Source organism: Diadema setosum, chromosome 19, assembly GCF_964275005.1.
Source record: "Diadema setosum chromosome 19, eeDiaSeto1, whole genome shotgun sequence".
NCBI classification, from domain to species: Eukaryota; Metazoa; Echinodermata; class Echinoidea; order Diadematoida; family Diadematidae; genus Diadema; species Diadema setosum.
Genome location: NC_092703.1, coordinates 35,252,238 through 35,279,842, shown reverse-complemented (window position 1 = coordinate 35,279,842; position 27,605 = coordinate 35,252,238). Strand labels below are relative to the sequence as shown.

General features: G+C 38.5%; 1 protein-coding gene across 1 annotated transcript in view; it reads right to left on the bottom strand.

Moving 5' to 3' along the window:
- Positions 1-1,456: 1,456 nt before the first annotated feature.
- LOC140242661 (proto-oncogene tyrosine-protein kinase ROS-like) overlaps positions 1,457-27,605 on the bottom strand; it is a 77,827-nt gene continuing 51,678 nt past the window's right edge. The window contains exons 19-42 of the mRNA XM_072322418.1: positions 27,333-27,514; positions 26,509-26,629; positions 24,067-24,341; positions 23,588-23,651; positions 21,729-21,925; positions 19,516-19,718; positions 18,157-18,449; positions 16,937-17,110; positions 16,021-16,220; positions 15,149-15,287; positions 14,494-14,729; positions 13,698-13,880; positions 13,295-13,493; positions 12,892-13,021; positions 12,224-12,396; positions 11,303-11,380; positions 11,064-11,187; positions 10,295-10,448; positions 8,244-8,308; positions 6,433-6,660; positions 5,336-5,539; positions 3,953-4,087; positions 3,292-3,425; positions 1,457-2,460 (exon numbers count right to left, since the gene is read on the bottom strand). Of these exons, the coding sequence (XP_072178519.1) occupies positions 1,781-2,460; positions 3,292-3,425; positions 3,953-4,087; positions 5,336-5,539; positions 6,433-6,660; positions 8,244-8,308; positions 10,295-10,448; positions 11,064-11,187; positions 11,303-11,380; positions 12,224-12,396; positions 12,892-13,021; positions 13,295-13,493; positions 13,698-13,880; positions 14,494-14,729; positions 15,149-15,287; positions 16,021-16,220; positions 16,937-17,110; positions 18,157-18,449; positions 19,516-19,718; positions 21,729-21,925; positions 23,588-23,651; positions 24,067-24,341; positions 26,509-26,629; positions 27,333-27,514 (4,571 nt within the window). The 3' untranslated portion in view covers positions 1,457-1,780. The remainder of the gene's footprint in view (positions 2,461-3,291; positions 3,426-3,952; positions 4,088-5,335; positions 5,540-6,432; positions 6,661-8,243; positions 8,309-10,294; positions 10,449-11,063; positions 11,188-11,302; positions 11,381-12,223; positions 12,397-12,891; positions 13,022-13,294; positions 13,494-13,697; positions 13,881-14,493; positions 14,730-15,148; positions 15,288-16,020; positions 16,221-16,936; positions 17,111-18,156; positions 18,450-19,515; positions 19,719-21,728; positions 21,926-23,587; positions 23,652-24,066; positions 24,342-26,508; positions 26,630-27,332; positions 27,515-27,605) is intronic.

The following is a 27,605-nucleotide window of genomic DNA, read 5'->3' as shown; positions in this document are numbered from 1 at the left end:
GCATAAATCTTGATTATGTAAAGTACTATAAATACATTACCATAATTATATTTCATGAAATACAATTCATCATTTAACTTGAAAAGTCAAAAGTCAGTTGGCTGGGAATATCTCACTAACACTGCAGAGCCCCAATACAATTATGTATGGCCAGCATACCAACATACAATGTGTCATATAATGAAATGTAAAACCTCCTAGTCATGTTGAAAGCACTACACTGCAGCATAGATCACTAGACATTATTCTATTCATAACTCAACCAAAACATACTACAGCTAAAATATCAAACAAACAATGCATATTTCAAAATAGGACATATATAAACTAATTTATAATGTGGTACCATAGATGCCATAATTGGACTTGTCAGACTATTTTCTGAATGTTTAAATTGACCTAAAGAACCAAATTTATTGAATGAGAGAGTTGTGTTGTCACTTCCTAGTGAAGAGTTCCTGATTCCTAAAATTGATAAACAACGTATTGACATATGGGAGGCATTGGACTGGCAAGTCAATAATATCAACTCATGAGATGCACTAAGATATAGACATTGTGAAATATTGTACACTGCAATATATAAAGTGTGTCTTCTAATTGTCATCTCTAACAATAGTTTTAGCATAAGATACTGCTGTACTTTTCTTTATGTAGACATTATGTTAAACATAATATTATTAAGTACTTCATTTTTTCCCTACCATGCCCCCCCCCCCCCCCTCAAAAAAAAAAGAAAAGAAAATGTAAAGGATAGGAAAAGCTGATGGAGTAAGAAATTACAATGAAAGAAGTAAGATGTTCTCATTAATAGTTAATGATTTGTTAGGGTCAGAAATTTTTTGGCAAAAAGACACATGACTACATTTCATCCTGAAAGTAAATGAAGTACAAATCAGTAACATTCTGTTGGTAGTTTTTTCTTTGAAAACATGACTCATTCAGGGTATGATAAAATGTTCAATACCTTTTTCATATCCCAACTTTTCAAACACCTTGCAAGTAAACACAAATATGCCAAACTGGAATAATGACTTGCTGTAATGATTTTATCTAAAACATACTACATAACTTAATGTGTGTAATATGATTCAGTATGGGAAAATGTACACAGAATATTGGTTCCTTTTAACATCTACAGAAGTATCTCAGACTATTTTGGCCATAATTACCGTATGTCAAAAAAAAAAATAACAGGACCCTCCGCAATGATATCTTTAGAAATATTGAATCAATCTAAATACAAATTCATAGTATGGAACTATAACTCATTGCCCACATCTTACAGAAAACCCCATTTGATATGCTTCAGTGGTCAAAGAGAAATGAGGAATTTTGTAGAGGATGTTGGGAATCTCTTCCCTACAAGTTCTGTCTATTGTATTCACACACAAGATCATCAAAGTGCTAAACTTAAAAGAATCAGACTCATGACATGCTTTACAACAATCCACATTTCTCTGTGACTGCTTAACCAAATCGATTGGGGCATTCTGCAAAATAATGTTATGTTTTAAGACCCTGAAGTAGCATTTAGACAATTTAATCATATTGGGTGTTATCAATGCTAAAATCTGATTGTAATTTTTGTTGGGACATACTGTATAAGAAAAAGGTTAACAAAGTGTAAAACAGTATCTAATACAGCTCCCTCAAACCACTGCAGTCAAACTTTTTGCATAATGCAGTTCAAATATGCTTCAGCAAAATGTTTTATCACCAAAAGGAAGGAAGGTTGCTGATGACTGAACTTCAACTACCAAGAGTACTCCAGCAGTCTTCAGACATTAGCATAATCAGTGGCTGAGATACCTCCAGGTGAAGTGGCTTTAGCTCCAAAGTGAATGTTGTCATAACCATCAAGTTCCTCCATTGAATTGGCTCGGAATGGATTAGGATGCCGCTTTCTTGGCTGGGCGTAATTGGCTTGATCAGTCCTGTTAGGGGAGTCCCCAGGAGGAGGAGCACCGGGTGAATATCCAACAGCGCCATCTATGTCCAGACTGGCACCATTGCCTTCATCCATACCAGGAGGTGTACGGTGAGTAGAGTTGGTTTCATTAGATGGGGGATCACCAGCCAGGTTTGCCCCTGTGGCCTTACTCACCGATCCAACAGGATACTTCAAGTAGCGTTCATCATCAATTTCTCTTGCTTTCTCTTTGTTGCTGGCAAGATCTTGAAGAGCTGCTTCAAGGCGTGGTCGAGTGGCTTCACTACTAGCTCCAGGCAAGTGGCCTCGCAGACTACTGAAGGGACTTCTTGTCAGCCTACTCCCTTTCCTCTTCACTTTCTTGGATTCTTCCTCATGCTTCTTATCAGCAGCATCATAGTCAATGTCAGGTGGTAGTTGGAGTGTAGGAGGTTTCTTGATGTCTCCCTTACTGTCCATAGGAAGAAGGTAATCTTCCATCTCTGGCGGAATTTCTTTCAGATGAGAATAATTCACCTTACCGTCACCTGTAGGGGGCAGCATACACAAGAACTATGTTAACAACACCATGATGGCATGACAGATTCTCATTGACTTTAATACATAACAAAAAGCAGTCAATAATTTCCTGTGAGAATAAAATGAGTGCAGTTTAGCATCCATTCACACCATATCTAGTTGTGACATGACAATAAGGCAACATAGGACCAAATGGTAAAGTATAGTGGGTAACATGCTAACCCCAACTCAGAGAGTACTTCTATGAGCTTTACCATTGAACCTTCATGCAAATAAATTTCCGTATGTAATTTAACAAAATAAATTTGTACACATCACAATGCATTTCTTCCCTAATGAAATAATTCTATTGCTCATTTGATTAGATTTCACAGCTCTATGTATATGGCTAATGATCTCCATTGAAAGCAAAGGGCAACTTGACATGGCAGGATTCCTAACATGGTTCACAGCTTAGTTTGACACAAGTTCCATTTCATCAGAACGTTCAAAACCTCTCTACACAAATATGATTACTGTCTCCTTCATTTGCTTATGGGTATTCATTTCAGCCCTTGTGAAAGCTCTACTCTTAAATAGAAGTTTACCTTTTATCCCTTCATCATCCTTATCTCCTCATAGGTTATCTCATCAAAAGACTTTTTTTTTGATACATCAAAATGCTTGATTGTCACCTACCCATCCTGATTTGTACACTTTCGAACCTCTCTACCTAAAGCAGCATTTTAACAAGGATTTCTCAACTTTCTTTTTTTTTTCAGGACTTAACTTCACCTTACTTTGCAGTCCAACATCAAGCTTACCATTCTGTGATAATAAGCAACTTGTATAAAACTAACCTTGAAATCCAAAGTTGTGTTCTCCTCTGGGAACACCAGACTTTCTTCTCAGGTCATACACCATTTCTCTCAGCATCTTAAAGGAAGGACGATCCTCGGTCAGTTTTGCCCAACACATTCTCATCATCTCATAGCTTTAAGAAAAAAGAAAAGTTGCTAAACGTTAGGCCCTGTCAGATCAAGAACTAATACAACTATCTCATATGTCTCTCCTATTAAACATAATGATGCTTTTCAACACCTCAAGCAAGCCATGCTAGACTTCTCTGAATTTGGCAGGCAGGGGTCACCTTGCACACACAGCCTGGTGATACAGAATAAGGTGACTCATAATAACTCAGTCTATATCGTCACTTTTTCGTCATAAAAAGATGAGCATTTAGGAGACATTGTCTCTTCTCAACAACAGAATAAACACACAATTATGTGTCTTCTCTCAAAGCTTGACTTCAAATTGTTCTGTGGAGACAGACCAAAATTTCATGACAGCCTGGATTCTCTCTCTCTCTCTCTCTCTCTCTCTCTCTCTCTCTGTGTCTCTCAACTTTGCCCAAACACCTTCTGTCTCTCATGACTAAAATCAGCAGATGGAAATGATAAAACAAAGAACATGAAAGATTATACAAATCAATAGCAACAAATCACTGCTTATTTTACTCACACATCATCAGGACAATTCTCTGGCTGTTCAAGTCTACCTCCAGCTTCCACGAATCGCAAGACTTCTACGTTGGATCTGGCTGGATACGGCTGTTGACCCCGAGACATTATTTCCCATACGAGGACACCAAAAGCCCTATGATAACAAAACAACATTTAAAGCATTACAAATTAAAAAAACCTGCTTCGATAAGTCACCCAACTGTCACTGCTACATTTCACAAATAACATATCATCCTATCAACCAATTTAGCATTCACTTTTAGCAGCAAGCAGTACTTTAATAGTTCAGCATTTTATTATGCTCAGCATATGCTGGTCTAGATCCATCCAGATGAGTAGAATAAGGGTTAGGGGTCATGGTTGACAATGCAGTGTGAATCAGTTTGGTCTTTTTATTATGAATAAAAGAGAATTGTGTTCACAGAGGCATTCACCCCTTTTTGCAGAATATAGTGGCCCCCTTCAAATCAGGAGGGGTCAGAAGAAAAACTCTTCTCCCGTTTACTAGGGGATCCCACTCTAAATGGAAGCTAGTATTGGCCCTCAAAAATCACTTCACATGAAAAAAGTCAGTGGGCATTATTTATGCAAAGCCACACATCAAGTTAGATTAACATCCCTAACTTTCCATGGCAACAATATGACATTATGATTATTTAAATGGCAATAAAGAATGACACAGCAATCTCAAGGTTGGGGAAATTCATCCCTGGAACAGCTTTATTCATTTATGGTGCATAACAATCCTCTTCTGATTTCACAATGCATATCAAATCACAGTTTCCATGACCCAGAAGTGTGTACTGAACTGCACGTATGGTATGAGTAGAAGCCGACAGCACTTGACGTGACTGTCAACATAATTCTACCCACTGTATACAGTTAGAATGAATGAGAGGGCCTAAAATACATCTACATGAAACTACTTTGTACATGAAGAAGCCTGATCGCCTGAATTCAGGCTTTTGCCAAAAAACTGGCATCCCTGTGTGTAGTCCCACAAACTACATCCTACTGATCAAAACAGAATCTGTCCATAATTGGTATGAAAACAACCATTTAATTGGTAATAAAATGAAATCCCTGCAGTTTTAACAATGGGTTAAGTCAACATCTAAGACTTCAATGAGGGCAAAAAAAGAAAAGGTTAGGCAAAATATGTTTTCATAAAGCAGTTTGTGATTTCAGTTGAGTTGTGACAATAGTACAGTCTACACACAAAAAGTTTTTAACAGTGAATTTTGTAGCACTCTAATGGGGTTCCTGCTAAAAGAGATTCCAGCTAAAAGACTCGTGATTATTAAGTGAGTACTGTGATAAGCAAAATGAGAACAGGAAACATTACAGACATAGAAAGAGAAAGAAACAAGGAAAGACATACCAGACATCTGACTGTATGCTGAAGTATCCATCCATTAAACCCTCTGGTGACATCCAGCGTACTGGAAGGAGGCCCTCGCCTTCTTTACGATAGTAATCATTCTTGTAGATGTCACGAGCCAAACCAAAATCTCCTATCTTCACTACCCTTACTTGAGGGTCATATGTCTTGGTGGACACAAGACAGTTTCTTGCAGCAAGATCTCTGAACAAAGAAAACAAGGGAAAAATGAGATTTCATGAGATTTCTTGGGACATTTATATCTCTGAGCTACCATTGCTGCTTAACAATGAATTGCCTAAGAAATCTGAATCGGTTTGGATCAGTAATCAGCATTGATATTAAATCAGGATCTCTAAGGGCAGTGCTGCTGCCTGGCACCCAATTTAATCAAGCTTTCTGTGGACAGATTTCCCTCAAAAAAAGAAAAAAAGAAGAAGAGTTAAATCAGAGTGCTGCTGAGTTCAGCAGAACTGTGAAGTGCTAATTTTAGTCAAGTTTTCAAGTGACAAGCTTTAATGTCCAAAGCTTAAAGGGACTGTACAGTACTGGTTGAGGTAGGGATTCATATTTTGAACATTCCTAAGTGAGATAATGAAAAGCCTCCCATGAAATATGAAAGAGCATGTAATTTTAGGAAGGATTCAACGTTTATTTGATGAAAATTGGTTTTCAAATGGCTGAGATATCAAAAAAAGTGCTAATAATAAAAGGCGACATGCCCCAACTTTATTAGGATCTCTTTGTTTCACTTTGTTTTTGGATATCTCAGCCATTTCAAAACCGATTTTCATCGAATAAACTTTTGATACCCCTTATAACTGCATGCTCTTTGACATCTTATAGAGTGGTTTCTGAATATCTCGCAAAATGTTAAAAGCTAAATCTACACCCCGATCAGAACTGTACACACCCTTTTTCATTCAGACAGCAGGCTTCACACTTTGGCACTCAGTTTACCAGTAATCATGATCTCTCGAGGCTGCCTTTGACAACTTGCATGTAATCTCATAAACAGGAAGGAAATCCAATTTCTGGCTGGTTTATGTGGTCATTCAGTTAGTGACCAAATAAGTAATGACCACCAAGGCACTGACCTGTGAACAAAGTGTAGTTCCTCCAAATGTTCACACCCCTTGACAACGTCATAAATGATATCCATTTGGTCTTGAAGAGTAATTTTACTTTTTTCTGGTGAGGGCGCCCTTGCTGCTCGAATGTAAGACAGGAGGTCACCACCTTCCATCAATTCAAGAATGATGTACTGAGGGTCGTTGTCAAGACATACTCCCATCAGAGACACAATGTTAGGATGCTTGAATTTTCTGTGAAAGTAAACAGTAAAACAAAGCGCAGACCATGAGTCAGACATGATTTTTCTGACAGTAAGATTCTTAATGGCTAGAAACAAAATGGTGTGGGGTTGGTTTTCTCTACAGCAAGACATTAGCGTGTTTTCGCTCAGCAAAGTACGGGGGTTTCAACGATGTGGGAGCGATCTCCTGCTATGTCTGCCGTGCTCAAAGAACACTCCCTACTAAGTGGTTTTGCTGATTTGCTGAACGTGGACGTACGTAGACTGCCAACCATACTTGTAGTAGTTGTACGTACACACTGTGTAGTTTGTATCATGGTATTGAACTTGCGATTAATATATATATCAATATATCAATTTTATAAAGCGCAAAACCTATAGACATATATTCTTCTGCGCTGCAAAAGCTTCTGACATTTGTCTGATGTGCTTGATTAATCACAACTCTCTATATGAAACGGGGCCAGGACACAATTTCACAGAAAATAGCAAGTTAGAAAATACCAAGGTCAAGGACTAAGGTCTAAGGAGTTAAAGGGATCGTACAGTTCTGGTTGAGACCTAATTTCAGGTTTCTAACATTTTTAGGTGAGATAATGAGAAATCTCATATGAAATATGAAAGAGCATGTAATTCTATGAGGAATTCAACGTTTATTTGATAAAAAATGGTTTTGAAATGGCTGAGATATCCAAAAAAGAGCAATTCTAATAAAGTGTGGGACCCACACTTTGTAAGGATCGCTTTGTTTTACTTTATTTTTGGATGTTTCAGTCATTCCAAACCAGATTTTCACCCAATAAACTTTGAATTCCTCTTAAAATGGTATGCTCTGTACTACATCATAAGTGTTTTCTTGGTATCTCGCAAAAATTTAAAAGCCCTATTCTCCTCTCCACCAATACTGTACTATCCCTTTAACACAAATTTGCATTCACACTCACGAGCGGCGAACCTTGTTCTTCGATGTTGTTAAGCTCCTCATAGTTACTACAAAGTTTAACAATTACTCATTCAAATTCATATTACGGTATAGCATTTTCATCTTAATTATACCCATACTTATAGTTTTAAAAAAATCACCAAAGAGCTCTGAAAATTGGTCGAATCCATTGTGATTATAAGGCCAAACCATCCGGTTAGAGACAATGGAACCTGGATCTGAACATAGAGGTTCGCAATGCACATGTGATTCAATCATGCGCGCCATGCGTGGTGTCTACACTGCTACAAGCGTGCTGATTGGTTGTTGATTCTGTGTCCGGCCTCGTTGCGACCAACATAAATCTGGGCAAGACCCGTTCCAGATTTCTACGCTACGGCAGGCTTCCCGCTGTTACTATAGTAACGTGTCGATTTTTGCACATGGACCGCAAATTCTACATCCGTGCTGAGGATGCGAAGACTGCCTAATAAATGCTCTCAACACTTCCAACATTAAGCTTCATACAAATATGAATTCTGGTACACACAGTCTAAGTCAGCATACAAAAACGAGTGATGTATATCAGTTAGAAAGACTCAGGCCATGCACATACACCACTCACATTTGGTGTACACAAGAAATGTGTGGACATCAGACAGGAAACTTACCCCATGATTGTAGCTTCCTTCAAAAATTCATCCTTCTCCTGGTCTGTTGCTCCTTTACGCAGAGTCTGATCATTCATTAAAAAAAAAAGAAGACATGAGGAGAAAACAGAGATACATGAAGAAAAGATAATACAGCTGTATCTTTTAACAGATGTATGTAATCATAAAACTGTTGCTTTTATGAAGTGTATGTATCGATAAAACATACAATTGTTAAGTTTCTTTTATGTTGAACACTTTGAAATCCTTGGTTCGGTGCAAAGGTAATACCATATATAAGTGAAAATGTGTTAGCCCTAATCTGTTATTAGCAGTTACACCAGGTGACACAATGGACAAAACTTGAATGAAGCGGACTCTGGACTCCCTACCACATCCTACCACAGCCACCTTCACAGCCAATCTAGACTCCATACCACACCCAACTTCAAAGCCACTCTGCACTCCCTACCATACCCACCTTCACAACCACTCTAGTCTCCCTACCACACCCGCCTTCACAGACACTCTAGAATCCCTACTATACCCACCTTCAGTGACACTCTAGACTCCCTTCTACACCCACCTTTACAGCCACTCTAGACTTCCTACCACACCCACCTTCAGTGACACTCTAGACTCCCTACCACACCCACCTTCACAGCCACTCTGGACTCCCTACGACACCCACCATTCACAGTCACTCTGGACTTCCTACCACACCCACCATTCACAGCCACTCTGGACTCCCTACCACACCCACCTTCACAGGCACTCTGGACTCCCTACCACACCCACCTTCACAGCCACTTTGGACTTCCTACCACACCCACCTTCACAGCCACTCTGGACTCCCTACCACACCCACCTTCACAGCCACTCTGGACTCCCTACCACACCCACCTTCACAGGCACTCTAGACTCCCTACCACACCCACCTTCACAGCCACTCTGGACTCCCTACCACACCCACCTTCACAGCCACTCTAGACTCCCTACCACACCCACCTTCACAGCCACTCTGGACTCCCTACCACACCCACCTTCACAGGCACTCTAGACTCCCTACCACACCCACCTTCACAGCCACTCTGGACTCCCTACCACACCCACCTTCACAGCCACTCTGGACTCCCTACCACACCCACCTTCACAGCCACTCTGGACTTCCTACCACACCCACCTTCACAGCCACTCTGGACTCCCCGGCCGTCAGATGGTAAAACGGTCTAACTCGAAAATTTGACTTTTTGAGGTAAATCCACTTTCCGGGACATGTGAGGGTGCTCTTTCCAATGGTGCTTTCAAGAAAATCCCATCATGTCTTGTTTTAAAGATAATTTCCGCTATCTTGGTACTTTTTTGTGTTTTTCCTTCAGATTTGAAGGTAAAAAAGTCTATCTTTGAGTTAGCCCATTGTCGGTAATATTGTTTGGAGGTAAAACGAGCTATCTTTTACATAAACCATGTAACCTTATTAACTGAGATTTTTTAAATCATCGCTGTCAGATGGTAAAATGGTCTATCTTCGAGTTAGACCAGTTTACATAGTGTTGTGGTCTATCTAGAAGATAGACCATTTTACCATCTTATGATGTGTAGCGGGAGTGTATACATGTGCTGTGGTTAAACAGTCTATCTGCACAAAAATCTCATTTATTTTATAATTAAAACCCCAAATAAGCACAAAATTCTTCAGTTATCAGTGTTTAATATGCTTCTTCTTGTCCCATTGCTAAAAATGCATCATACCCATCTCCTAAAAAAGCTCAAACCTCTAAACTTTAAAGTCATTTTTCTCAGAACAGCAATTTTCGAGATAGACCGTTTTACCATCTGACAGCCTTCCCTACCACACCCACCTTCACAGCCACTCTAGACTCCCTACCACACCCACCTCCACAGCCACTCTAGACTCCCTACCACACCCACCTTTACAGCCACTCTAGACTCCCTACCACACCCACCTTCACAGCCACTCTGGACTCCCTACCACACCCACCTTCACAGCCACTCTGGACTCCCTACCACACCCACCTTCACAGCCACTCTGGACTCCCTACCACACCCACCTTCACAGCCACTCTGGACTCCCCACTTCCACTGCCTAGGATGTCCAGGGCACTGCCTTCAAAGACTTCCCCAAAAGCTCCGCTTCCAAGGAAGGTGATCAGCTTGAGACGTTCTCTTGGAAAGATTGGAAGAAGTACCTCTTTGCCATCATGCCTGGATCACAGAGGATTAGCAGAGAACACACAGAGATTTCAATACATTCAGTCTCAACAAATTCACACCAAGGAGTTTACAACAGATTGATATAGAATTACATGTCGGGGTTATGGAAGAGTTTCATTAAGATGGTTGTTACGTACACTACATTTACAGTTGTCATATCAAATCCAAATCATAAGAGAACTATTTTAATATCTCTTGGTCACCAATCATAAAACTTTCATAATTATTGCAACAGTCCTCATGACAGAGTGCAAAAAGTGTTAAAGTTAATCCACAAACCTGAATACATGTAGTTCATGGTCTTTGTACAAATCAAGTTTTGGCATCAAGTCAACTTTACTTCTGACTTCACTTAATAAAATAAGTAATCTTTCTTTTTTTTTTCTCAAGACAGAGCCCAAAATGTATTCTTTTGATATCAAATGGACAGTAATATTGTGTGTTTGTGCATGTATGTACGTAGATATGTATGAGTGTAAATATCATGACCTTATTCCTTATTTCAGAAACTGAAAGCATGCACCATAGTATAGCACTCAATGTAATCAGTGTCTCAATAGCCCTCAGTACACATCTTTCCATGCAACTGAAGTCAAAAGTACTTACATGACAGCATAGTTTGAATTATCCTGGCGTATAAGGGTGTTGGGGTAGCTTCTAAGTTGAGCAAGCTCAACGTCTTCTTGGAAAATGGCCCCAGCTTTGGAATCTTGCATTCGGTGGCAGCAAACTGAAATAAACACATATACACACAATCAATATATGAAAAGCAGTTAAACACCATACAAGTGGCAGACCACCCATAAGAAGTCATGTTGGGTAATTCCAAGGCATTCAATACTTACCAAGGACGATGACTACTATGGCTACAATGACCAGCACAGCTACCACAGCTCCAATGATGATGAATGTGGTGCTATTATCTGAAAGTAAACATGATAATGGAGTAAGATTACTTCCCTGCACTTAGAGAAAAAAAGTACGGTATTTGCTCATGTTTACTGCTAATGAAAATCAATATTGAAAGTAATTCCATTATGTGCTGGTGTCAACCTTTAACTCTTTATGTGCTGTGGTGTAAACCCCCTGTGTACGATGAAGGAAACCCCATGTGTGCCACATTATTCTGAGACAGCAACATTGTCATGCTTTGGGAAAATAATCTGTGCTTCAAATCAATGTAACTTTTACAGATTTTTGTTACTCTCGACATGTTAAGAACAAAATTGTACAAAATGCCAGGCTTTGTTTTGATGTAAATTGTGTGACTAATGTATATTTGCTCTTCTTTCATATGACCAGTAGTGACATTTTTGTAGAGGCAGAACTTTTGCACACAAAAGAGTGACAGAAACTAAAGAATTCACTCGCAGATAGAGTAAGGAACACCGCTTGATTTAAATCAATCACCACATAAAGTGCAAGCTACATGCAACAAGAATTACATCACGAGAAATGCTTTCATGGTACTGTGACATATTGCGATTTATTAATTGGTTGGGTGAATTTTTGAGCAGAATATGCAGACTTGGCACGCTGTCAAACGAGTTGGGCATGCGAACGTGGCCCAAAAAGAGTTAGAAAATGGATAAATAAAAAACGTCCTTTTCTGCAGAAGAAAACAAGAAAAACAGATGCACTATACGTAAAAGTAAAGTTAAATCTCGTCAATGGAACAAAAGTCATCTTGTCAGCCCTTGGTCTTTGCTATATTTTCATCTTGATACTGACATATGGACACATTGTATAAAGGCTTCTTTACTAACTGTTTGGATTGGGTAAGGCAGTTCCTTCACTGATAGGGCTAAACGGTCCCTCAGCAACGTCATTTCTAGCGGAGACCCTGAAGGTGTAGGTGTCTCCTGTAGCAAGGCCAACAACGATCCAGGATCTCTCAGGGCCTAAATAGACTTCTTCCCACTCTCCAATGGACAAGGCCCTGTGGTAAACACATCATGTGTACAAATGTTACAAAAATGAAGCAGAACTTAAGACAGTTGTACTGAGGGTATGAAAAAATGGAGACAAATCAGAATGGAAGTAAACTGTGGTCTTGAGCACACAATGATTGCATGTCGAGTTGATGAAGGTTGGTGATATCAAGTATGTAACATACAGTATCTCCAGCCATATTATGAGGACAATGCTGTCCATGAAAAAAACACTCAAACATTTCATTTTAAGTACTGTGCTATGTTATTGGGTGCACTCAACTGAGGAAATTTTAATATTCACAATTCAGGTTCTCATTATTGATGTTTGAACAATATGCTAATATCTAAACCAGATTTCGAGCAATTATAAGATGCTTTGTTTTTGCCAGATTCTATCAAGTGGTCTTTGAAAGACATCATTCATTACATACATGTAGCACACTCTTTCACAATGTAAGCAGAATTCAACATACAGTACTTCTTGACAATGACAGTCATACCTAGCTTCCAGTTTATATTCCAGAATTCCAGGTCCATTGGCAACTGGTTCTGACCACTGGACAACAAAGGTTCCAGTTCCTATCCCTGTCTCTGATACTGTAGGTACACCTGGTGCATCAGGTCCAGAAGCTGGAATAGAAAATCATTCAACAGTTTAAAGAGAAGACATTTCAGAAATACTTGTTAACTTGATGGCAAAACAATTTGTAGAGTTAGACTTTTATGTATTCTCATGGATCTTCCCAAAACATGTAATACATGTACATACAATTCCAGACACCACACATATTCTTTTCCTTTGTGCATGTACAATATAAATTCTAAGGAACATTCACATGAATATCTCTCTCTCAGTTATAACTAATGACAATGCAATACAAATGTAATATCTATCACACTCACCATCAGTTTGTACAGTCAGAATCTCATCACTGCTGCTGTAAGTGTACTCCATTCCAGATGTGTAAAGAAGATCAGTCCGTACCTCATAGTCTGTGAATGGAGTGAGTGGGTCTGACTCCCCTTCACCAATGGTCACACTGTATACAACGCCTGATGTGGTGTTACCACTCAAGGCTTCTTGCCATTCTCCAGCGGTCTGCTAAAAATATGGGATACAGACAGACAAAGACCTCAATCTACTGATAAACTCTAATCAGAATGTCTAACCTACATTGTGAAATCAATTAAAAGTGACTGACTCCATCCGCTGGCCAACAAGACATACATGTACATGTAAGACTGACTGACTCCATGCACTAGACTACCAGACTTAAAGACTCACGGACTTTATTCATTGGCCTACCTGTTTGTATCTTATCCAGTGAAATGCAGCACTGCTGTCACTGGGGGCAGTCCATGTCACAAGTAAGGTTTGACTGGTAGAAGAGACTAGCTGGACCATGGCTGGAGGTTGGAAAGTCGTCTCTTCACTGATGTTGCTAGGAGTAAAGCTATCTTCAGGACGAGAGATTTGCAATGATTCCACCTGATAAACAAGGCAAAGAGAACCACCAATCATCTTACTTGCATGATTCAAATGAAAATTTGCCCGCATTACAAATGAAGAGTTTGATTGCAAAAAAGAGGGGGGGGGGGGGTGAAGAGTCATTTTAAAACATTCTAAAGTAAAGTCTGTCATCGGATAAGGCGAAATAAAACATTTCCAATGATATCTTACTAATTGCATAATAAGGAATATTCTTGAAGTTATGATTAAAAATAGCCTACATTTTCTATCTATTTTTTGTTTGTTTTTTAGCCTGTTTAATAGCATACATTGTCTACAATGTATCTCAAATTGACAAGAAAGAAGTTAACTCATTAAGAATTAAAGATTTTGAATAGTAATTTAGCAATCTCTACGCAAACGGGTAATGATTTATCAGGTACTCAACTAAACTGACATACTGCCTGAACAAACTATTTCAGTATGTGTTATTTTTTACCTAAAGTGTATTGTTTACCGAATAATTGAGTACCCATTTCAGTATTGAAAAGAGCAAAAATTTCCAGACAAACATGATTTTGTTGCATCTTTTGGCTTCCTTACTACTGAATTAAACTGAATTCCTCTACTCGTTGATCTCTGTCTTACTTACTGTAAATGAATACTGTGTAGCCCCAGACAGTCCACCAATCAGCACTGAGTATTGTCCATCTCCATCTGACACAGTATCACTTGTCTGTGTCTTAAAGTACTGGTTGTCTGTAGAGTAGGAAACTCTAAACTCCAGCTCATCAAGGGGACCATTGACCTCCACAGGTAGGAGCCAAGAGACGTTCACCTCAAATGGAGTCAGAACCTGAACATCAACATCCCTGGCTGGGGAGGGGTCTGGAGTTTGGGTGGTATCAGTTTGACCAGTGAATATCTTTTTATCTTCTACAAAAGCCTTGCATCTAACTCAACCATAAACTCTGTTTTACAATGAGCAACAATCATTTTCACTATCCTCTTTTATCATGGAATTTTCATATGTTATGGATAAGATTCAATTTGCTGGGATAGGAATGGTCATTTCACAATTAATCAAGGTTTTGAGTATTTTGGCACAGTCACATAGAATGAAAGGACAGCGTGGGAGTCATATGGAAATAATTGAAAATAAAGAGAGAGAGAGAGAGAGAGAGGGGGGGGGGGGGGAAATATTCAAATAGGGATTACAGAAATGTGTCTTGCTTCCAAGACTATAGCCCTTATGATGTAAAAACTAAAACCTACAAGTGGTTTGAGAGAGTTACTGTTTGACTCACCTCCAGGACTCGTTCTGAAGATTTCTGAAGGACCGAGACTGGGAGACCCAACGGAGTAAAAATTTCTGGCAGACACTTGAGTGACATAAAAAGAATATGACTTGAGGTTCTCTATCCTAACAATAGATTCCATAGTCTCCTGGTGAAAGAAAGAACACATCATTTAGTCCGGATCTTGTTTGTTTTCATAAGTACACTTATCAACCAGCATGAAGAAGTCTACGTATCAGCACAAAGATAAACTCAACTGATATTAAAAGTTAAGTAAATTAACCTATATCGATATTTCATCTCGTTACTCCTCTAATTCAGCCTAAAATAACAACTCTGTCACACACAAAACCAAGTTACTTAAAACCAAATGCTCTGACCACACAGAACAGACAGGATAAAAAGTAAGTATGGATGGGACTCTATGACATTCAGCTGACCTATGATATACACTGAGCTGTGCGCACCATCAACTTTGTAGAAGAAGCAGTACCAATGCACTTTGCACAGTTCCCTGGGGAATGGTTTCTTCCTTGAGGTGCCCTCAGCCAGACAATAAAGTTCAGCAGTTATTCCCACATCATATGATACTTGATACTAACAATACAAATCATTTCAAACAATACATGTACAATGTACAAGTGTATATACTTCTAAGACATAATTAGTCTTATATTGTAAAATATTTTTTAGATGAGGTATGATGGCACACTTAATTTTGGTGAGATCTGAGAATTTGACAGGCAAATAATCATTGAACATGAATAGGTAGAAATGTGCGCTTTAAAAGAGTCTCACTATTATTATTTATCAAAACATAAAATTATCACAGCGTATTAGGATAGGTTTCATGAAGGTAATCATAATTTTACCTTAGAGACACATGTCAGGTTGAGTGAGCTGCAATTAAGCTCAGAATTCTCACTCTCAATGATCCCATAGAACACAGTGTAGATGATTGCTGCTGTGCTTACACCAGGACATTGTGTGACAGGTGTTAGTGTTAGTGCCAAAGAAGAGTCATCTGAGGTGTCAAAGATTGCAGGCTGGCTGTAGTCTGCTGGAGACAAGCATTCTGGGTCTGTCAAGAGATTACATACAATAACACATGACACATGGCTGGGACTTCACTGCTGATGCTATGAATTCAAAGAACACTTTATTTCTGTTATTGAAACTATTATCCTGAATTTTTGCATTTATGTCTTGTACTTTTGTTATTTTTGATTTGGTTAGAAGAATCTGAAAACTGAACTGAACTGAACTTCTGCTGCAAACAGCATCCATATGGCAGGGGAATTTACATGTATTTGAGGTACTCATGTATTCACTGGTGTAAATGAGTAATAAAGAGAAGTACTTGTACCAAGATGGCTATAAATATCATTGACTTGTCTCCCTCTCAATGGATGGAGAACATCATTTGGGGAAACCCCTGAAAGATATCACCATGGCTCAATCATGTAAAAAAAAAAAAAGAGTTATGCATACCATGACCTAATTTAATCTATATACATAAGGAAACAAATTAGACCTGGATCCTGCATACAACACTTTTTAAGATAAGTAGTACAGTCTATAATGGCAGAATTATATCATGTTTTCATCTATTGCAGGAGAATATTTATATTAAGTATTCATTCCATGTAAAGTCATGGTCAGTCACAAACACACATTCTGTAATTACAGTAATGACGATGATGAGAAGGGGATTGATGATTGTAATAACAACAACAACAACAACAATCACAACCATCACCACCATCATAAAACAGCCAAACTTGTTGAGAAGGATACCTGGATACGGCTGAAGACTGGTACCATATGCCACGACAAAACTGATGTCTGTTTGCCCAGTCTGACTGGTAAAATCTGCACCAGTCCACTTGTCTACACTGGCTACAATGCCCTGAGCAGAATTGGACCAGTAGACACGATGTGTGTCCACAGAGAGTGAGTCAGGAGGTAGACCTGTGGAAAAATGGAATTTCAAAATTCTTCTCTTTGTAAAGAGTTCTTACGAGCTACTTAGCCTACCATTATTGTAAAGGCTAAGGTCCAGGTAGCTTAGCACTGTTTTACAGGGAACTGTATAATCAATTTCATAGGAAGAAAAAAGCGTTATAAACAGCTTCTCACAAAAGGATACTTTCCTTTCCTTTAGTGTACGATATATCGAGATGAACAGAACAATCAACATTAACACACATTACATGTAGTGTGACTGCAAACTTTGACTTTTATTATTCACATGTGCATGAAATAGGGACACCACAATTATCAAATAATGTAAACCTGCTATAAGTGCACAGAAATGCAGTTATTGTATTGCATGACTAGACATCTCCTGAATTACAAGAAAAAATTCGAAAGACGAGTAAGTTGCTCTCTTTTAAACAATTACTGACTCAATATGTGAGGTAAAATGGCAAATGTGTCTCACATAATTTTAGACAGTTAAGGGAGGTATAGAAGTGTAGTCGATGGGTAGTTCTCAGCTCAGAGTCAATGGACTGGTGCTTCTCCAAACTTTGAGGAAGAGGAGACATGGCCCTTGTGTTACTGAGATTGCCAAATGCCGGAAAGGAAAGCCTGTCAAAGCTGGACATGTCAGCACATTAGCAAGATCTCTGAAAGTGACTGCTGCTCACGATTCAAAATAATTGTGAAATACTGGTTGCAATTCAAAAGAGGGGGAAAAAAATAGTTGAGGACACAGACCTGGGCTTCAATGGCCCTCTGGATGGTGAATTGGCTATGGCTCACTCCCTGGCACTTCTACTTGCTTACCTTACTTCACATCATTACAGTGAAAAGGCCTGGAGATCTGTGTGGCTATACTTTGGCCTAGTAAGGTTCTAAAGAGGTATTTTGACAGAAAGAAATTGGAACCTAGTTTAGCTCTCGTCAAAAAATGCAATGGTAACAATTTGGTTGTGGAGAAGACCTCAAGACAAATTTCGGAAATGGAAGAAAAGCTATAATTCTGAACAATTTTGCAGGAGAGTTGATTTTACCTGAGTTCACTTGTGATGCAGCAGTGAAAAGAAGCTGACACTGACATCCTTGATCATCAGACACCCACAAGTCACCTGTGGCTGAATCTGTGAAATAAATCCTTGTTGCTGTTGGCTCTGAGCTATCTACAACGATGACAGAACCAGGACTAAGACTAGAGGAACAGGAACAGTTCTCTGCTGATCGTCTTCTTCGGTTGATGTCATCAAAGATGGGTGAAATGTTTCCACCATCCAGGTCGGATGAGATCAGAGCTGAGCCAGACTGTGATACTTCTGTCCAAACCAATAAGCTGAAAAACACACAAAACGTTATTGCCTCAGCAATGAACTTGATCATATAGGAGATGTGATTAATTTCTAGCAGTAAGACTGAAGTCTGGATAATACTTTGCAAGTTCAAACTGTCATTCGTCGCTGGGGTGACAAGACCTTGTATCTGAAATTTTGGTGAAAATGACTTTTTTGGATCTGTGGTCACATAGTGGGTTAAGTGATGTCCTGGCCAAATCCCAACTGTCTTACCCCAAAAATGAAGCCACCATGGCATGTCAAAGGAAAGACTATCCCATTCGCTATAGTGCTTTGGCCGCCATGTTTTTTGGCTCTCCTGAACATTTGACATTTTGTAGATACGAGGTCTTGTCACCGCAGCGACGCATAGCTATTTCATAAAATAGCTAAGAGCCACTATCACATGATATTGATATTACTCATTTTAGAGTTCTCAAGCAATACTACATAGAAGTCTGTGTAAAGAAACTTATTGTAATACACAATCACAGTAGGCCTAGATTGGAGTCATACATGAAATCGTCACAGACGCACACACACACACACACACACACACACACACACACACACACACACACATGCGCCCACAAAACAAAACAAAAACTAATCTGATCCCTGCAGTAATTTTCTAAAACTATTTCCCAGTCTGATGCTTTAAGTATGCATTCTTAATGTAACGCTTCCTAAATACCAAACAGTGTTATGCACTTGTTAAAATTCTATGTTGTTATTCTATCTGCTCACTTTCCCCACAAACAAGTAAACTAAACAAGTTTGATACTTAGACATAATAGATTTGTCTTTAAATTTCATACTCACCTCGTCCTAAGTATAGCATGCTAAATTTAGTAACAATTTCCAGTTAAAAAAGCAAAAGCAAAACAAAACAAAATAAAAACAAAACAAAACAAATTAAATGTGGGAATTAAGTTACTAGTTTCTGTTTTCTCCACTCCACCCAATCCCAAACAAAAAGAAAAGAAAAAAACAACTTTTTACAAATTTCTACTGTAAAATGGGATTTGAGTTTGCATTTTATGTAAGGAGAAATAAAACTAATCTGACCTTGAGAAAGGAATAACTGCCACCCCTCCGATGGAACTCTCGTCAGGAGCTGAGTAAAGTGGTTTCATGGCTGCTAAGGACAGAGGAAGGGTGGTGTCAAAGCTGTAGATACTTTGAGTATCACTCCAGTACAACGTTTGAGAAATCCAATCAAGAACAAAGTTTGACTGGCTAGGAGTTTGTTGTTCACCAAGGTCCAGAATCTAGAATGGATACACAAAGAATACGTATATGACATTCATGATAGGATGTTGCTGCTGAGTTGATATCAGAAAATGACATTTTCTGAAAGACAAGAACACTGAGTGCATGACATAGCCTCATCCAATGCCAAGACTACATCATTCATTATCAACTTCCCAGCATGGAGGTTGAAGACTTCTCTCAAATGTAAAATATTTCATTCATAAAACAGCGAGTACACAGCATCTGACCTTGGTCAGAGTCACTATCTAAACTAATCTTGTCTTTAGTGGGTCAACACAGGCTCACATCCATGACCAGAGAAATGGTACAATACTGCAGCTATTTTCATACATCAAATATCAGCATGCCTTTCTCATATAATGAACAGTAAACATGGTCTATCATACTTTAATATTTCAATATTGAATAATGTATCACTAATACGCATGTATCCAATTTTATGAATATTTGACACACAGAAATCCACTTTATTTTGAGACCGGTATGGTGAATGGCATTCCTCAGAATATTACACTGTAATTGAAGTCATATCTATGCACAAATGTAATAAACACACTGTATATACACTGTACATACTGTATCAACTTTCAGAACTCCTGCCAAAATCTTTTCATTCAAATATCTTGTAACATTTCATTTCAGCATCGCATCCAACTTTTAAGTGGCATTAAACATATTCAACATTATCATGCAGACTACAATTGTGCATTTTATGTTGACTGTTGATTGTGATTGTGGATCATCAGTTATAGTACTTCATACTGACATTTTAGCTTGATCATCCCTTCAAACTATACCAGCCTGCTACATTCGATGTCATAGCACAACAGAGTATAGACAGGATAAGTGCAAGAGGTGAAATTTTACAATTTACATCCATTGACCCTTGACCTTCTCCAGAGTTTTCACAAAATCCATATAGTGACACACCTTGCCATGCTACAAATCTACATGACATTCCCAATTTGCTGGGAGAAAAAAATCAGAATCATAACAAGCAATTACAATATCAATGAAACCTTCATATGTGCCCCTGACCCTTGCTACAAGACATTCATCTACCTTTCAATGCAAACCATTCACATGCATTGTAATACATCTCCCTTATACCAGGTGCGATTTAAAGCAGTCTCCAACTTTCATATGTATTTTTAACCTAAGCAACACAAAAGGGACCATCAGTCAATAGGGACCATCAGCCAATAGGGACCATCAGCCAATAGGGACCATCAGCCAATAGGGACCATCAGCCAATAGGGACCATCAGCCAATAGGGACCATCAGCCAATAGGGACCATCAGCCAATAGGGACCATCAGCCAATAGGGACCATCAGCTAATAGGGACCATCAGCTAATAGGGACCATCAGCTAATAGGGACCATCAGCTAATAGGGACCATCAGCTAATAGGGACCATCAGCTAATAGGGACCATCAGCTAATAGACCATCAGCTAATAGGGACCATCAGCCAATAGGGACCATCAGCCAATAGGGACCATCAGCCAATAGGGACCATCAGCCAATAGGGACCATCAGCTAATAGGGACCATCAGCCAATAGGGACCATCAGCTAATAGACCATCAGCTAATAGGGACCATCAGCCAATAGGGACCATCAGCTAATAGGGACCATCAGCTAATAGGGACCATCAGCTAATAGGGACCATCAGCTAATAGGGACCATCAGCTAATAGACCATCAGCTAATAGGGACCATCAGCCAATAGGGACCATCAGCCAATAGGGACCATCAGCCAATAGGGACCATCAGCTAATAGACCATCAACCAAGAAAAATGCTTCATTGATGGGTAGAATGTGTTGTGTAAACATCCAGCCTATCTGGTGGTATCAGCTGATACAGCCATTCATGAGCTCAAAACTTTACACAAGTAGACTTCAAAACAGAAATTGTATACTCAAGCTGTGACATTACAGCTTGAGCAAAATACTAAACATTGAAGTGAGATTCAATAAATCCTGCAAAACAAGACAAGTGGGTCTTACCTCAGTCTCTGTGTCACTACGATAGATTTCATCTCCATCCTCTTCGACATAGAAGAAAATGTCATCCTTGGCGATGTACGCCAGGGCTGCAAGAGGAGTATCTCCACCAAGGATTGAAGTGGACGTTCCACTATCAAGATCTCTCAGAGTGACACCAGTACTAGAACTCAATGCCAGAGTGGGTGGAGGGGTGGACACTATGGAGAGAGGGACACAAAATGAATAGACATAACCAGATGAAGGGTTATACAAAGTGATGGAGCACAGTACTTTAGTCCGAGAGGTATGACCTATTTTGGGGAAATTATTGTGGAAATTTAGAAAGAGTCAGACTGCAATGCCTTTCAGCACATGAGTGAAAAAAACAAATATTAACATGTTTTTAAACTAAAGAATGTGGCACACAAATTACGGTCTTGGCCACAGAACAAGCCCTCTTCAAGTACAATGTAGGCAAAACTAGATATATCGCTACAGCGACTGATATGCCTCCGCCATAATGCATGGTTCTCCTAATAGGTCTATAGTACAATGTCTTGACAATGTGTGATCACAGTTTCACACAATTGGCAAAATATTAAAATGACAGGGTTGCCACAAATGTGCTGAATGTCCACTTTCCTAGAACTAGGTTCAATTGGATGAATGATTAAAATGTCAGAAAGCAGGTATTTGGGGAACTGATGATTTTTACTTGACTTTTGACCCTTTCATAAGTTTATGCATTGAGTAATTTTCAAGGTATTGAGAAAAAGTATAATTTCAGTATCAAATGGGAAAACAGCATTATCTAAACCTGGCCTTTGACCTTTGACCTCACAGTTCCAAAGAGAATCATTGTTAGGTTGAACATGCATAAATATGTAAGTTTCATGATGATACCTTGAGTTACTTTTGAGACATGGAGGAAAAAGTGCAATTCAACACTTTCACTTGACCTTTTACCTTTTGACCTTTGACCTTTTGGCAAGAAGCTTCCCACAGAATATATATCGGGTAATACATGCATACATAAAGTTTTAAAAAAAACTTCAGGCATTGCATAAATATAAGGAAAGTAGTGATATTTTGAGGAGTTGACCTTGACCTTTGACCCTCTGACCTTTGAACCATGACCCCCAACTTCCCTAGATAATCACTGCCCATTGGAACAAGCATATATACTAAGTTCCATGAAGATACCTTGAACCATTTGTGAGATATGGAGAAAAACATGAATTTTCAACCTTTTTTTTCACAAAATAACCTGTGACCATTGACCTTTGACCCCGTGACCCTAAAATCCAAACAAAGTATTATCCCCCCAGGATATACCCTCATACCAAGTTTGATGTAAAACCACCACACGGTTCTTGAGATATCGACAAAAACAAAATGGGACGGACGTACGGACGGACGGACGGACGGACGACCCGAAAACATAATGCCTCCGGCCACTTTGTTGGCGGAGGCATAAAAAAGTGACAATAAAATTATTATGTATCCCTCCAATGTGACTATTCAGACTATCCATGCCATGGTGGCGGGAAGAGTAACAACAACAGTTTATATGTGATCACTGTGGAGATGATGTGATGTAGTACGAGCCAAGGAATGGGTTCCATGACGTGGACTGAATTCGGTGTGACAAGGCCTTAATACAGTATCAGATTGACAAGGGTGTGCATAATTTGTAAGCAAGTGCATTGACTTCACACATTAAGATATTTTCTTCCAAACTTGAGCAATCAACACAGGGAGCTGCTTGATTTTGCATCCTTTCAAATACTGAAGGTCTGTTTTTTATTATCATTATATTTTCACAATCACCCAGTCTCCTAATTAACTGCAAAATATTAAGAGACTATCACAGATCTTACCTCCTGTAACTATGGAAACGGGATCAGTGGCTGGCCCACTTCCTACTTCAGTGAAACCCTCCACCTAGATACATCAGTAGAACACACAAAAGGAAAAGATAAAATTGAAAGATGAACTTTATTCTGTTCTCTTCCTATTTCAAATATTTCAAGATACCAGCAAAAGAAATTGATTACCCAATAAGAAAGTACTTTCTGTAATTGATAGTAAAATGAATAAGTAGTCTTTATTCAATGTGTTTCAAATAATCACTTTAACAGAGTGTGTTAATAATGGCGTTATGTTTTGACTTGGCAATTATAATATACATATTTAAACATATCAAATAAGACAAAATTACTACCATTGTTTTAAAACAGAAATAGACATATTTGATTGAATTCTGGGAAATAGTCCCATGGCACAAGTGTTGTCATGTTCTTGAAAACTTTTGAATGATCTATACAAAATACATTAATTGCAGACCTGTAATACTAACCTGGAAGAAGTATGTACTGTTTCCTGTCAGGTTGAAGAAGGAGTATGTATTAGTCTCACTTCCAGCAGCTGAAATAATTGACACATCTGATGTATTAACTGTGATCACAGAAAGCTGATCCTCATCTGATCCCCAGGATATCTTATAGCCTTGCAATATACCATTGGCATCACTAGGCTGGGTCCAGCGAAATTCTGCAGAGTAATTCACTTGTCCTGTAAAAATGTCTTGTTCCTCAAAGGTGTAAGCACGGGGGTTGAGCGGAATGCTTGGAACTATGAAAATATAAGAGAAATATTTACAAAATGAAGTCAATTTCAAACTAAATGTTGCAAGGAATCAATCTTTGAAGAATATATTGATACAAGTCAACTCTGAGACAGATACAACTAGAAATGTCGCTATGGCGACTGATGCCTCCGCCATAATGCATGATTCTCCCAGTAGGTGTATAGTACAATGTCTTCACAATGTGTGATGACAGTTTCACATAACTGGCAAAATATCGAAATGACAGGTTTGTCAGAAATATCTTGAATGTTTACTTTCTATGAACTGGGTTTGCTATAATTGTCTATTAAAGAGTGCAGGTACACAAATTTGGGGAATTGAAAATTTTTTACTTGACTTCTGACCAACCTTATTATAAGTTTATGCATTGAGTACAATTTTCAAGGTATGAAGAAAGAGTGTAATTACAGTACAACAACAACAACAACAAAAATATATATATATCTTTTTTTTTCATTTAAACCTGACCTTTGACCCTTAACCTTTGACCTTCTGCCTGGAAATTTCCAAGAGAATCTCCATTAAGTAATACATGTACATATATATTCAATTTTATAACTAATAATGCAATCATCGCATAAACTAGTACATGAGGGAAATAGTAACATTTTGAGGAGTTGACCTTGACCTTTGACCCCCTGACTATTGACCCATGACCCCTACATTCCCTAGATAATCCCTGCCAGTCAGTACAGGCATATGTACCAAGTTCCATGAAGATACATTGAACCATTTGCGAGAAAAGTGATATTGCAACATTTTCACCTAACCTTTGACCTTTTGACCTTTGACCTTATGACATGAAACTCTCTCTGGAGAATCTTTACGCAGTAGTACATGTCTACACTAAGTTTCAAGAAAATAAATGCGGACATTGCATAGATATGGGGGAAATAGCAATATTTTTAGCATTTGACCTTGACCTTTTGACCTTTGACCTCTTGCCAATGTCACTAAAATCTACTCAACTAATTGTCCCATTATACGTCATCCTTGGACCAAGTTTGGTGAAAGCTGCTTCATCCACTTTTGAGTTATCACGTAAACAGATGAAATTTAGGATTTGACCTTGACCTTTGACCTTTGACTTCTGTCCGATTTCACTGAAAAAACTGATCAAGTAATTGTCCCATCATACATCATCCTCCAACAAAGTTTGGTGAAATTTGCTCCATCCAGTCTTGAGTTATCGCATAAACGGATACAATCTCATGATTTGACCTTGACCTTTGACCTTTGACCTTTAGCCGATTTCACCCAAAATCTAATCAAATCATTGCCCCATCATACTTCATACTTGAACCAAGTTTGGTAAAATTCCAGTAAATATTACTCAAGTTATCGCGTAAACGAAAGCGGACGGACATACGTACGGACGTACGGACGTACAGACGTACAGACGTACGTACGGACGGACGGACGGACGGACGGACAGACAACCCGAAAACATAATGCCTCCGGCACCACTTCGTGGCGGAGGCATAAAAACAAGGTCTCTCATTCATACTTTGCAAACCAAACTTAAGAAACCCAAATGAATATTACAGGAAAGTATGTAGACGACCTACTGTATCAAAAGAATTTCTACATGAATTAAATACTTCTAATCCTTCATTTCATGAACTGCAGATTATACAAGTCGTTTTCTTGGTTCACATGTCTAAACTTACATGTTGTATTATCCATTTTTAACAAACTCAGTGAAATCTATTATGATGTAAACTCGCAAATTGCTAAACAGATGAATAGCACTAAAAACAACTGTCTTACATGATGTAATACCTTCCCTAATGAAGATACATAACACCAATGCATTGTATGACTGCTCTTAACATAAAAAAGGAAGAACCTCCTTACCCAAAACAAAAATTTCAGAAAATGGCTGTGTAAAAGAAAAGAATGTCAGCAAGTGATTCTACCAATTTCAGGGTAATTTATAATCCATGTAAATCAATGGAACTCAATAAATCATGTTGATCTTGTATAGTCCGGCATCAGATCATTTCTAACAATAGCCCTGTGTCTTTGGGATTCCGATCAAGACAAAAAAGGCAGCTTCACATAGCAGCACGGATCCATCAAACATCCTGGAACTTTACATCAATGGGCAGGGCTTAAGAAATGAGGTAATACTGACAGTGGTTGATTTACCTGACATTGGAGATCTTGCTTGTGTAATGGTGGATACAGCTGAGGCCCAAAATGTATAAGGAGTTATTGATATCATCAGAGCCTGGTATGGGTTTAGGTTCTCAATTGTGTAGTATGCATCCTGGGAAGTGAAGAAAGACATATTTAGTCATTCAACTGAAGAATTACTCAATGATATAAAAATGCTTCAAGAAAGATATTCTCCTCAGAAGCCTTAAACACTTATTTGTATACTTGTGAGGGACAAATGAAAGTATCACAAAAACAAAGAAATTTAGTGTTCCTCTGTTAAGGAGTATACTGGTACATTTTACATGTTCACATCCAAATATTTTGGTGTTTGTCTGTTTCTTTTTTAGAATCTTTGACAAAGATTACAAGAAGAGGCACAGAATTACTTAATTTTACATTGCTATTTCATAATCTGGACTACAAAAACCTTCTTTTGTAATGCATTACAAACAGATGAAGCAATGCATGATTAGACTAATAACATCTCAATATATTATGTCTGATTGGACAAATAACAACACAAGTCACGATGACTTTGGTAAACTTGGAGCAAAGGCAAGAGAACAATGTTAACAAAATTATCTGCATTTTATCAAATGGACCACACACTAGTGTGGTATACTCTAATACAGTGCAGAGTTATTTCCTATAATACTCAAACTTGTAGTATGGGAAGTTAATATACAGTCATGCAAGTCAAACAATATAAACTATGTTTCTGTATTGACGTTGCTTTGATTCATTACCTGTACAAAGTTACCAATAAGGCATACTTTTATCACTAGTGGTAACATCCCTGTATTGATTCTCACCTGAACAATGTCATATGTTTCCCCAGAGTTTGTTGTTATGGCAACAGAGTAAAATACAGTCCCATAGCTGACCTCTGAACTCTCCTGCCAAGTGACGTTAAAGTCATTCCACACTCCAACAATATTGATTGAGGATTGTGGGATATCACCAGGTATCACATTTGGGCTTTCAGTAAATCCAGCTGTCATGAACAAAATTGACAATGATAAGTTAGAATCAATGTTAAATCATGTCAACGAAATCAGTGGTTTACATAACATGACAACTGACAA